Below are 14,039 nucleotides of genomic sequence, written 5' to 3'. Positions count from 1 at the left end.
TTGGATCCTCACCGAAAAACAAATTTAAAGCTTCATAAGCACGTGGGCTGAGAGAATTCAGAATGAAATAATCCTGCATTTCAAGCTCCATATTTGTAGAAAGGCTGGCATACATAATGGAGTGTGTTGAAATGTACATAGGAATCCATTTCTGGCAACAGCGATAGCCGCAACAAGGGCACGGTCAGAACAGACAACAGAAATGCTATGACTGTACTATTACGTATAAGAGGAGAGCCCATTTAAGGTGCTGCAGGAATACCAACTACGTAGTCATGGAAACGTGTATAATCCCCATCTGATCCATAGTTCATACCTCCAAACATCTTGCAAATCAAGTTTAGTTGCCACAGTGCATGAATTGGGCAGTTCAATACTTGACCGTTGAGTACCAGTAAGCAGCATACATCTCAGTCCATCAAATCAAGTACAGGTTAATAAGGCCAGTTTATTTAACAAGTGGTAAAATGCTGTCCATAAAAGAAAATCTGACAATTAGCAAGCAAGTTCCAACTATACATCTTTATTTTAACTGCCATCTTTCAGTGACATCCAATTACAACACTAATTCACTATTGACAATTCTACCTTCTTATGCGATCCGTATTTCTCCCCCCACAAACCCAACCATGAAGCAAGCATTTTCCCCTTTCACCCTATTCTTTGGCTCCAGGAAGCAGACTTTCTGGGTATTCCAAACCAACGTTAGAAATCCAGAGGACAAAAAGGAAATACAAATCTACTGCATGAAAGTAAATTATTGTGAAGGAATAGCATCCTTTGCCTTTCAATCATTAATTTGCTATCACATGTACTTCTCTTATTCCCCCTCTGCTGACACAGCTTTCTCTTGCTTGATTTCTTTATTTCCATGTGGTTGCACTACCAGTGTTTTATAAGTGCCTGATTAAAACCGGCAAATAAAAAAAAACAGTCACTAGTATCCTGGACAGGAAACCAAGGTGTGGAAGGCCTTCAAACCTGGCCACCCCAAGCCGAATATACACTTGCATCATAAGGTATGGTGGCTGGTTTGTAGGACAGCAGCTTTCTCTGCCATTTGAATACATTTTTCCTGAGTTCCACCCACCCCTGGCGAAACTCCTCCTCGCCTCTCTGAAGGCTGTGAATACCGAAGACATTGAAATAATTATCAAATAAAGTACTTGTTGCCATCTGCGGTTTCAACAAGTCAAACTGAAGCTGTACAGGTACAAAACAAAGGAAAAAAACTAAACACTACAGCATTATTCCAGTTCTTAAAATACATTATATTGCTCCTTGGATTTTTCCAACCGGATAAAAAGTACACCACAAAATATGTTAAACATTTTATTAACATATTTGTGCAGTTTGGTCCAAAATCTTAATATACATTTGCAAGATGTAAACCGTCATTAGCGTTATTTCCTATATTGTCATTTCATGTAAAACCTGTGATTTGCACTACCCACTCATTCGCATGCGCTCCCCCAACACGCACACAGACAACCCATGTCTTGCACATCTTTGTAAACCATATATCTTACACATCCTATTTCCGTTTTCCATATCAATTTCATTGTACATATATTTACAGTTTAGAGAACGCAAAATGAACAATTCACAAAGTGGATAAATAAACATGAAGTGCCATTGGGAGGCAGAAATGCAGCTTCGAACCAATAATCATTGCAATCAATTATGTAACTGAATTTTATCAGCCTTAAAATCAGGTACCACTAGCCATACGTACAGGTTGATTTTCTAGATGCCTTTCATCAACAACAGTGTGGTTTAGAACTAGAATAATGTATGGGCCCTACTGCTGGGTCACAATTCCATTTGACATAATGACAAACATTTCTATGATAATTGGTTGCATCGAAGATGTTTCAAACCGATGAACATTTTCAGTGAACTGTAGTTTGACGATCAGGATAAGAGTACACAAACCCTTAACCTGAAGACTATAAGCATCTTATGTTGCACGAAAGAAAAACGTAATGCACTAGATTACTTCTATCCAAAGTACTTTCATAAATATTCACCCTAATCTAGGCCCAGTTATTTTTCATTAATGATAAACACTAATAGTTACGCTGCAAGATTTCATACAACTAGAAGCTTGCAACTTTATCAGGTCTAACAAAAGTTATACACGGCCTCCAAGCCATGCACTGCAGTTAAGCAAGGAATGTGATCACTTTATAGTAAAAAATAAAAACTTTAAAAAAACCTTGGTCGAATACTACCTCAGGACGCTGGTATTGCCCAGTACAGTCTGCTGAATTACAGTCATGCCTGAGATTGTCTGATTCGGTAAAGTAGTCATTCATGTATAAAAAATAAATGCAACCCTAGGGAATGGTCTGTTTGGCCTAAACTTTCTTAGACATTCCATACGCATGAAAAAAAACCACCACAAAAGAATGTTTCAAAAAGCATCTACTTAACAGGTTGAGTAAAGGTATATTCACTTTTTGTAAAAGTCATCCTAAACTCTTCACTCCAAAAACATTTTACTCTCTAAAAGGTGGATTGATCTATTCTGGATGCAGAGAAGCTGAATTTAGGTCTTGCCACAAACACTAACCTCTTGTGATAAACAAGTCAGTTCGACTCATCGCTTATTTAAAATGGAGATTTTTTTTTTTTTTAAAAAGCCCTACTTAGAAAAAAATGTAAATGTCCTTCATTGAATCCACATCATCCTAGCTACTTAGCACAAACGCGATATCGAAACTGGCATTGCTACTCCCTACTATAGCCATGAAAAGCAATTTCATTAGAGAAGTTTAAAAAAAAGAAGAAAAAAAACAATTATAAAAGATGTCCGATTAGCAGAGCAGCACACACTGAATGCCATCTAATTTGTGACATCAATCATCTTTGTAGTGGTTAACTTAAACACATTAAAATGTAGGGTCCTCTGAAAATGAAACTTTACATTTTCTCAATGAGAAGAAGTGATTCACAGAAAGTGTAATTTTCAATAGAGGTTTAAGTTCATCTTTTTAAAATTACCCCATCATAAAACAGCTCTTCTTTTATTTTACTAGGCAAACAAGCGCCAATAGCTGATGGAACTGCTCAAGTCCATGTTAGGCATGCTATGAACACAGATTAGGTCAAGTGGATAATTCAGGGATTATATAAATCCTCCATAGATCAAGCTAGAGTGCATTGCTAAAATCTCTTGATCTCCACCTAAACACACAATTTTCTTACAACTAAATTTGAGATGGAACGCGGACCCATAGAATATCATTGTGCCATGGCAAACGTGAAGTCTAATATTCCTTACAATTTAAAATGCTATATGAGCTATACTGCAGATTTGGAACAGAATGCATTTCCTGGTGGTCTTTATCTACCATCAAGTTCCACTTCAAAACACCACAGAAATACAGGAGTATTTCTTACGACCAAGTCTACTCAAACCCTTAAGCAAAACTTACCCTCAAATTTAGAAGCATTACGATAAAAGCAAATGCCCAACAAAACAATTTCATAAGAAGAAACTTCCTCAATGGGACGGAGAACCTCAAGTGATTAGATTATACAATTCCTTTCTATAATGGTTTAATATTTTCCCTGTATTTATTCAAATCACTGCCATCTATCCATGTGATACATATTTAAAGTATTTCTTGAAAGTGGATTTTCATTAAGCACCTCAATTCAAGAAGTACTTTTGCAGACATGTATGATCATTGATGATAGTCCAGTTAATTATGAGATAGGTGCTATAGAAATTGCAAATGTCTGCCACTGACACCACATCCTGTGTATGCACAATCTGATCCTGGGCTACCATGGAGTTGTAGAGGTTATGGTTCCAATGGGCCCAAAAACATATTACAATTCATACAGAAAGAGACAAAGTAAATAGAAAATGAAGTTCCCATATCTTTACATGTAGTGCAAGAAAACATGAATAACCATATGGGAACACTTAAGACAGTCTTACAAAAAGAAAAGTTATACCGTGGCATAACCAACACACACGCATGTTCTCACAAGTCAAACATTGAACGGTTTCTATTTTCCTATTCCGTGACCAGCTGCATGCTTTGAGATTTGCCTCTGCATGTTCAAACCAATTAGTACGGCAAATTACAGCTGAATGATGTCAACCCATAATACAGCAAACAATCACACATCTACTTAAACAATGCCATGTGATCCAAGTCAAGCATATTGAATCACTACAGCCATCAGAATGTTTACAAACAGCTGCACAATACAAATGAAGATCGTTTAGCAGAATCTGTGCAAAGGAAGCTGGGACCATTGACATTTACAAAATAAATGCAGTATGCTCCTGGTGTGACTTATCTATGCAAAGAAAACATCAGGGAGAGTTCATAGGTTCTGCAACAGGGCACTTTATAGGTCTCCTCACCTCTGATGGACATCATGTGTATGGGAGCTTGTAAACAAGGAAAGTTTACCGAAATTACATTTACAGTTCATCAGCAGAAAGTTTTGAACCCATCTGTGATTACATTGTGCATTCACATAAACAGGAACAATGTAGGCTCCTTTCTAGATACTTTGCTTTACATGGACAAACATTGGGAACAATTACTGTAGAAATTACACAGCAGGTGCAAGCTCACACTGAATCCTATGTCACACTTCCCATTTAAACTTCAACACTGGGCCCCTTTCTAGAAAATGTACTCGTATGGAAAGGACTGATTTGGCTGCAGAAGCTTATGTTACACCTCACGTCGCTTGATATTTTTAAATTTGGCAAATGTATGATTACTCTTTATCAGCTAAATACCCTTTTTCACAGCCTCCCACATTAACATAATGACAAACCTTTGAAGCACTTTAGAACTAGAATACCTTTGGCAATCATTTCTTATGTATCTGTATCCATTCTTCTAGTCAGCAACAAAATGTGGGTGGGTACACACCTGGCTGTTAAAAATACACACAACTGTAGTGTGAAATCTGAGGGAAAGTCAAGTGTCCTCACAAGAACAGGCGGGGCATCACACTCTGCATGTATTGATATGCCCATCTGTGCTTTGCATATTACTTCCAGTAGTATTTGAGAACATTTTCCATGTCCTCTACCAAAGGGATACATTTTATTAGGTGTACTTGAACCATTATTTCGAGTTTGGATAATAAGCTTGTAAAATAATTATAATTACTTTCAAACTGTTTTACATCAAAAATCCAAAAATGCTAAACCTAATCTTTCAATAGATTTGCGGAAGATTAGTGGATTTTATATATGAAAATGTAATTCCTAATTAAAATTGATTTCTATCTGATTTCTCATGAAACACATTGTACAAGGCCTTCACCACCAACACGAACAAATGAACTGCTGCACGTAATAATTTCAAAAGGCCCTTAAAATGATTTTGATGTGCACAGACTCCAGTAAACAAACTGCTGCATAGTAATGAAAATTGTCCGATGCCATGGAATAGGCTCATGTCAAATAGGCCTAAAATTAAAATTAATATATTTTCTTAGCCAAAAGTCTTTTTTTCAAGATTCCTCTTGATTTATGTTTTTCTTACGTCCTTGACAGAGCAGTAAACAAAAGTTCTAAAATTCCTTCGTTTAGGAAAAAGTGCTGCAAGCACTTGCAGAGATCCTCAAAAAGTGAAGAAGAGGTCCTGAAGGAAGGTCTCACAATCACTTTTCCTCTTGAAGAGCACATCTCCCCTTTCTGGACTTCAGTCACTATCCGATTCTTCTTTGTACTTGGCTCTAATGGCTTGGCCATTCTGAAGCGGCATTTCCTCATAATCGCTCCTGTAAAGAAAAGTTTCCACTATTAATTTATTAAAAGCAATAATTTTTTTTTACAGGAATTGGCAGTGTTCATTATATTAGCTATACAACAGATGCACAAAAAGCCAACCTACCAGACAAGAATATGGCTTCCTATTAGTAATTATTACTAATAAAATTATTTTATCATTTATTTAAACATACCTACTATTGACATATTCGGGTGCCAAATGAATGCATTCCCCGTCAAAAAATAGGCATCAAGACGAAACAAGAAAATAATTATCCAGCTTTGACCTGTGGAACTCTAGCCATGCCAAATCCTCAAGACTAACACCACATTTCTTTGCACAACCTACTGAGGATTGAGAAGTACCTGTAGGTTACAGCACAGTGAGGTATTGTAAGAGGAAGAAACAAATGCTGCGTCTGGCTAGGGCGCTCAGTAAATTGGAGTTCATGGAAAGAATTGGTGGGAAGTACAGTTTTATCTTGTTACTGCATTCTTACACCCTGAAATATATTACTCTGCATTACATATACAGGCTAGTGAATGCTGAGGTCACTATGAATTCAACAGAAATAATCCCTAATTGACCGGCTACAATTCATGGAAGCATTCAGTAAAAGCGTGTGTATATATAGCACATGTGGTAGTCCTGGTGATGATTTACTTGGAAACAAACAGATTGTAAAGGGTTTCTGATCTCAGACTAGTGGGCAGCAAATGGCAAGCTAAAACCATTTAAATGACGTTAAACTGTAAAAATGAAAATGACTTGTTACAGTCTTAAGAAAGCCTAGACAGGGATCCAAGATGGCGGCCGGCAGAGGACGACGCATGTAGGTGTCTCTCCCTGCCAGGCCGCGTCCTAGGCTACAAATAAGGGTACCCGCTGCAACCGGTGATCACTGACTGGAAACACCCCGGGTGGCGAGGAACGGAGATTGATCCAGGTGCAGTGCAGCCCATACCCACATGCGAAGCATATTCCCACAGGCAAGCGAAACAAAAGTAGCGCCTAACCAGGAGCAGAAGGAGCCGACTGGAGTCCCTCTCCCCCGGCACACGAGAAGGCAACAGGAGGAAGGCAAATACAGACGGTGAGGGAACCGGGAGAAAGTGTCGCCCAGCGTCAAGCAAAGCGAAGCACCCGCGGGTTAAGTTAATCCCGCGGGCAAACATAACCGGGTGAGGGCGGCTCCCAGAAAAGGTCCACCAGAGCAACCAGGGTGGCCCAGAAGCAATGGACGCTGCCGTGAGAGGGAGGCAGCACCCTCCGCCGGAACAGCAGGAAAACAAGGGGTAACGGCCACAAGTGTGCAGCAATCTGAAGCGCAAGGGACACCCTGCGGGGACCAGCCTGCAGGGAAAAAAGACAGCAAAGGCTGCAGCCCACACACAACACCGGACGGTAGGCGCCCGGCGCGGGCGGGACCCAGCAGCATCGTAAGCACTGTGGGGTGGGGGGACCTGGCAGGAGGGACACTCCCCAGAGAAGGAAGGCAACACATAAAGAGAGTCGGGTCTGCGGGGCAGCGCGAAGGCAGAGGTGAGGGGAAGCAGTGTGAGCGCAATCACAGAGGGGGCAGGAAATACAGTGTGCCTCCTGCAGCAGGTCAAGGGGAGGCCCAAAACTGGAGCCAAGGCCACAACTCAGTTCCATACTTGCTCCAACAATACAGAGGCCATCCCCTCAGACAAAAACAACAATCATAAACCAAGGCAAGAGTAATAACGACATGCTGACCCCCAACAAGGAGGGCAGTGTAAACTAAGGTGGGTCGATACCCCTTCTGCCCCCTGAGAGCGGGATAAGTGCGGCAAAGTGGACAGCGCCAGATACAGGGCTGCATCGACAAACATTACAGGGACGCACAGTAGGAGGGTCCCAGCCATGGGACCAACCCTAAGCAGCCTACATTCTAGGCTAGGGAGTGTCACCATAAGGGAGACAAAAGTATACCACAATACTAGCTTTGGTGTACAAAGAATTTCAGAGCCAATTCTTACTCTCCTTCCAGGAGCAATTTCAAACTTTGAAAGAGGTAACGAAACAATCCTTGCAGGATATAAAGATGGACATTGCGAACCTGGAGGAAAGAACCGACACAATGGAAAAAGTGGCCCAGCATATGGAAGACTACACCCAAAAATCAGATGAGGTACTTGATCCGCCTATCCAACAACCTATGAATCCAATGTGAAGCCTTGGAAAATAGATCAAGAAGATCCAACATCAAAATCAAAAACCTACTGGAAGACAAAGATCTTTCCTCCACAGTCCTCCAAATATTCACAGAAGTCCTGGCGGGGGACAGTGAAACCCCAGTCCAAACCTTGCAAAGTCAGATGAATCTTACTACTTACGTGTATGGTCTCGATTTCTCACTTTGGCTTTCTCTCAGTTGCCCCTACTTTATGTTAACCCTAAAATTTAATGACTGGTAGTTAACCTACATGTTCACCATTTTAAGCTCTGGTGAAAGAAGCAAACATGTGGTATATGTAAAAAGAAAAAACTGTTCTAGTCTAATCTGCTGGAAGAATAAGACTGCTTCATTTTATGCCGCTTCATTCCACCACATGAATACTGCCACCTTTTCTGTCTCGCATGCAGGCTTCATTCTAATGCTGCATTTTTTTCATCCTTCTGGCCTCCCTCAAATAGCCGTGACTGTTAGCAGTGGCTGGTTTGCACGGTCAGTGGAATGAGGGTGCGGTGGCCAGTCGGTAAACGGCCAAAGTGGCGCTGGGGTAATAGTATTCAGTAAGTAACATGCTGAAATAAAACAGCTGCAAGTCTGCTGTTTGCAATGCATCATAGGAAGAAGCAGCTTGAGTTCAGGACACCTGCAGAGGACGTGGAATGAGACTATTGCCAGTGAAACCTTTTAAAACTACTACTAGCCGGGGCAGCGAAGATCATGGGCACGGAGGGGCTTGAGCCTCCCCCAAACAATAATGACGAAAAGATGACCTTTGGGCAGAGCCGTCAGAGGTGCAGGGTGATCCGAGTATCCAGGCCAGCCTCAGTGAGCAGTGTCTAATGCTGCATACCTGAGCTGCCTGACACAGACGGGCCCGGACCTTTCTCAGAGGGGTTGATGGAAAAGCATAGGCAAACATCCCTGACCAATTCATCCATAGAGCGTTCCCATTGGAGCCTGGCTGGGGGAACCTGGATGCAAAGTCTGGGCACTGTGTTTTCTTCTGTGGCTAATAGGTCTACAGTGGGGAAACCCCACTGAGAAGAGATCGTCTACGACTTCTTCGTGTAGCCGCCATTCGTGTTCCTCTGGGAGGGGGATCTCTGCTCAGAGCGTCCGCTAGTGAATTGAGATCCCCTGGAACATGTTGGGATGACAGGTAAATCTTCCGTCCGAGTGCCCATTTCCAAATTTTCTGAGCAAGCTTGGACAGATTTGTCAAACAAGTGCCCCCCTGTTTGTTTAAATAAAACATTGCTGTCGTGCTGTCTGTTAGGATCTGCACTGACAGGTTGGATAGGAGGGGTTTGAATGCCTGAAGCGCTCTGAAGACTGCCAGAAGTTCTAGCAGATTGATGTGATTCTGAGCCACTGTGTGAGACCAAAGACCCTGAGCTGTGTGGTGAAGGTGGTGAGCTCCCCACCTTGCCAGGGAGGAGTCTGTTGTGACAACGGCCTGTATTTCTGGATCGTAAAAGGGTTTCCCCTTTGAAAGATTCTCTCTTGTCCACAAACAAAGACTATGTACTTTTTTAGATATGTCGCACATACTTTACAGGATCAGACAAATAAAAATATCATCCTAGGAGGAGACTTCAATGAAGTACTAGACCCACTGATGGACAGCATCAATAACAGTAATTTATGGATTAGAGGTGGTCGATCAATAGCCTTGAAGGAACTTATCAAGGAACACAAATTTAGTTGACACTGTACCACCCATCCGCTACAGACTACGCTTTCTTTTCGAATGCCCACAGTAGTTATTCAAGAATAGACATGATTTTATCAGCTTCATCGGCAATGTCAAATTATGCTGGGGGCAGAATTGGTAATATTCACCTATCAGACCATGGTCCAGTGGAAACTATGCTGGCCTTACGATTCAATAGTGCATGGAAATAGATATGGTGGATGAATACCTTCCTATTGGAGGATAAAGATCGTGTTGAGAAAAATGTTAGTGAGGCAAATCACTGTTGAAGAAAATCATACAGGTGAACTAGATCTGAGAGCAGTCTGGGAAACCTTTAAGTGCACCATGAGAGGCCTTTTGATTGGTCTGCCTTGTGGACAGAAAAAGAAAAACTTGAATGAGGTAAATGATTAGGATATACAGATTAAAAAGATAGAACAGGAAGTAATGGATTAAATATACCTGCTTTGAAGTGGATGAGAAATGTGACAGCTGGCTGGCTCATCGTTTGCAGAAACAGGAGGCGGAAAGAGTGATTGTTTCGATTGCCAAACCCGATGAATCCATTACCTATAATCCTATTGAAATCAATGGGTTTTTTTTACGGACTACTATAAGGAACTTTATACAAATGAAGCCACCGTTTCTGGGAAGCTGGAGGGTTTCGGAGTTAGATCACAAGTAGGTTCTATATCTGATATGGAACAGGAATCCTTGGAGTGTGATCTTGCTATAGAAGGGTTAAGGAATTCCGTCTCTTGCTTGAAGCCAGAGAAAATCCCTGGACCAGACTGGCTTCTTATGGAATTTTACAGGCTAATGCCAGACACAGTATTTGCACTCATGCATGATAGCTATGTAACTTCATTGTCCAGAGCAATGCTACCAGAGACTACACGTCATGCGTCAATTTAATTAATATTGAATAAATTGAGGGACCAGACCTCTCCTTCAAATTCCCGTCCATTTAGTCTATTGAACACAGACAAGATTTTAGCAGAAGCTGTGGCAAAAAGACTTGAAAATGTGTTGCCTGGTGTGATCCACCAGAATCAAACCGGTTTAAAGAAGGGGAGACATGCCATGAATAATGAGAAAGTTGCTGCAAACATAATCACAAATGGATAGTTGCGATGATAATGCTGCATTATTTTCCTTGTACACAGAGAAAAGCATTTGATCATGTTAATTGGGATTTCTTATATGCAGTACTTGACATAATGGGCTTTGGTGAGCCCTTTGTAAAATGGGTGCATTTGCTATACTCTTAACCATCTGCTGACGTGCCTACAAATGGCATGAGATCGGAAAGTTTTCTCCTGCAGAGTGGCACCAGACAAGTCTGTCCATTGTCTCTGCTATTTGTGATTGCCATTGAGCCTCTAGTCTCTGCGATTACACATGAGGAAGGGATTTATAGAGTTCACTATGGAGGGGTACTTAAAAGAAATTATGTTAGTGCTTAGAGATCTGGATAATTCTATTCCAAAATTAATGCAACGGATTAGGGATGATTTTGATGTTCTGTTTCAGAGTTTTCTTTGGAAGTTGCAATTGCCTCTGGAAAAAGGGGGTATAGGTGTACTGAATTTTCATATGCATCATCTGGCGTTCTCAGCCAGATTTTTAACACTGCTGTTGAACCAAGATACAGATGTTTGGGCTATCGCTGAGGCCAGTCTGCTAGGCCCTTTAACCCTGTTGGGTATTTTAACGACCAAGTCGATGCAGGTTGCCATGGTGGACCCTACTTCATAGTTCTTAAGAACTTCGTGGAGAAGTATGCTAGCTTTGCTAGGAGAAAACATGTATAAAACACACCTACTATCTGGTACAATCCAGAGATCAGGGAGAACAATAAGATGCTTTTCTGGCCTGGATGGTTTTTTGGAGGTATTCATTTCATTGGAGACATCACAGGGAGTGGCAAGTGGTTGGCTTTGGATCAAGTGCGAGCATTGGGGCATCTATTAAACTGCACATCACAGAATTACCAGAGACTTTTATTGTAAAATGATAAAAGTTTGAAATGTCTCTCTGGTTAGTGGTCGTCTCCTGACAAAGCACTGTAATGAAGACCCCTCCCTGGCTTTGGGAGTTACACAAGGTGGTGAATCAGGGGACCGGTTGCAATCCCAAACCAGTGGATTATGGACCTAGCAGGATCTCTTGGTCACCCAAATTTGGTTCCCAAGGTCAAATGGCAAGGGACAATCATAGTGCTAGTCCTGGGGAGAGGTGGGCTGCAATCTTCCCACTTCAACAAACTATTAGGAAACAAAAGCCCTAAAAGTCCTTACTCTCCCAAACACCTTTTGAGACCTTGAAAGGTAATAAGGCACTCCCTCACAATAGTATGAAGCTCTCTTTGTGCAGACGAAAAACCACTGCACAGAAGGACACCTTTTCCTTTAAGGGAAACCATTTCCCTGCACTTGACAATGATAGGGTGTGTTTAAAATGATTGTCATTGCCACACTAAATGAAATGCATTTCTTGGAGTTTGTGTTACTAACAGTGAAACCCAAAGCACTTAGGATATAATGTTAAAAGCCTATGACTTCCTGAACACTGAGAAGTCCTCACTTGCCCCAAAGCTACAGGAGCATTTATCACTGGTATGAGATCCTCATGCCAGTTATACAATGTTTCAATTTCACTGTACGCGAAAAATAATGATGGTAATCAAGTTTTCATAGAGCTTAACCAGTGTCTTCCCAGCATATAATTCAACCGCTGGAAGCATAGGAGACTTCAGCTCAGCAGAGACCGCACCAGGGAAGGTCAGAGGAGGAAAACTAACTTTCAAAATGATGGATAGCTCAGCTATAGACTTGGTTGGGCCCCCAGAACCAAAAACAGCGCTGGGTGCACTCAGGGACCACGATCAATCCACACCCTCACTCAATTACAATTCTCAGGTACCAATCAAAAGTTCAACACAGGGGCAGAATAGCACAGAATTTAAAAGCACACAAACCCAGTTGCTCAGTATGGGTTACAGTAGCAGGAAGCTTGTATTTTGAGAAGGCTGGAGACTGGACACTTGTGGATGAAGCTGGGTCTGGAGTGGCTGAGGAGAGCGGCATGGTCACAGCACTGAAGAGCAGGACAAGCTGGTAAGAGCCAAGAGGGCACAGGAGTTGGTGATGGTACTGGAGGGAGACAGGACAGGTGAGCTGAGGCAGGTACATATGGTGAGTTAAGGCAGAGTAGGTGGTAAGATCTGAAAAAGGATGGTTGCAGGAGGTGATAAACAAGGGAGTGAAAGCTAGGACTTGGAGAGAACTAGGATAAAGGAGGAAGTAGTGAAACCGAAGGGGAACGAGGAGGCAATCACATTAGAGGTTGGTTGTGACGCAGAGGAAGTATCACATCACAGGGTGGAGGTAGTACAGATATGGTTGAAACTAACATTGAAGGGAGGAAAAATATCCTAAACAAGGTAAAATTGAGGTGTAGGAGGTTTGGAGTTGTCAAGAGTGAGTGGGTAAACCAAGACAGGCCGGAATAAAGAACAGAGGAGGAATACAAATAACATCAGGTTACGAAGGAGGACCGAGGTGAAATCAGAGCAACCCATTAATCAGACCAGGAAGGTTCCAGCAGCCAGGCCAGCTTCAAGCAGGACCAGATGGTGGGAAGAGAAACGAGACTAATAGGGAGAGTACAGTGAGATGAGAGAAGAGGGGGGGGGAGCCCAGAACCTAGAGAACCCTCTCCAGGTGTTCTTGCTGGCTGAGTCCATTAACCCATCTGCTTGAAAGACTTTGCACCCTAGTGAGTCTGTGCATACAGAACCTCAGAAAGCCTATGTATCGATCAAACAGAAGAGGACTTTGGGTCTCCTAAGAGCCTGCAATGCCAGGATGGAGTGAAGAAACCCCTATTGAACTATGTTAACTCAAAAATTAAAGTCACAGGCCAAAAGGCCTAATAAAAAAACAGAGGAAGAGACCGTGTGAAAAGGGAGCAGAATCAATTTTGGGAGAAACATCCTGACTGTTTTGTTTGAGAGTATCCCATTTTCCTTTACTTTCAGTCTTTCTAGTAAGAACTATCCAAATAAGAGATATTGGACAAAAGCAAATGGTCTTGGAGTGACCTCTTGGTCCCAGGCACACAAGTAGCTGGAGGATTCCTTTGTGGCAAAAATAATGTCCAATTCCAAATTACCATTATGTTTCTCACAGAACATAGGACCTCGAGACACATCAATAAGCCCACCAACAGCCTCACTAGACAAAGTAAACGGAAGGTGCTTGATTTTATACAATGATACCATTACAACTGCTACTTACTCATATGTGAGCAATGTCATTAACAAACTGGTTCATGATTTTATGCTAAATTAGGAACTTGGGCTTAAGTTAATCAGCTAAGT

General features: G+C 41.7%; 1 protein-coding gene across 4 annotated transcripts in view; it reads right to left on the bottom strand.

Annotated features, from left to right (window-relative positions):
- Nucleotides 1-1,319: 1,319 nt before the first annotated feature.
- The window catches only part of TMEM181 (transmembrane protein 181), an 875,876-nt gene continuing 863,156 nt past the window's right edge, over nucleotides 1,320-14,039 (bottom strand). For all 4 annotated transcript variants that reach the window (XM_069607878.1, XM_069607881.1, XM_069607880.1 and 1 more), the window contains one exon: nucleotides 1,320-5,769. In XM_069607878.1, the coding sequence (XP_069463979.1) occupies nucleotides 5,691-5,769 (79 nt within the window). In that variant the 3' untranslated portion in view covers nucleotides 1,320-5,690. The remainder of the gene's footprint in view (nucleotides 5,770-14,039) is intronic.

The sequence above is a fragment of the Ambystoma mexicanum genome, chromosome 4q, assembly GCF_040938575.1.
Source record: "Ambystoma mexicanum isolate Mex_15411 chromosome 4q, UKY_AmexF1_1, whole genome shotgun sequence".
NCBI classification, from domain to species: Eukaryota; Metazoa; Chordata; class Amphibia; order Caudata; family Ambystomatidae; genus Ambystoma; species Ambystoma mexicanum.
This window is presented reverse-complemented; position numbering and strand designations above follow the sequence as displayed.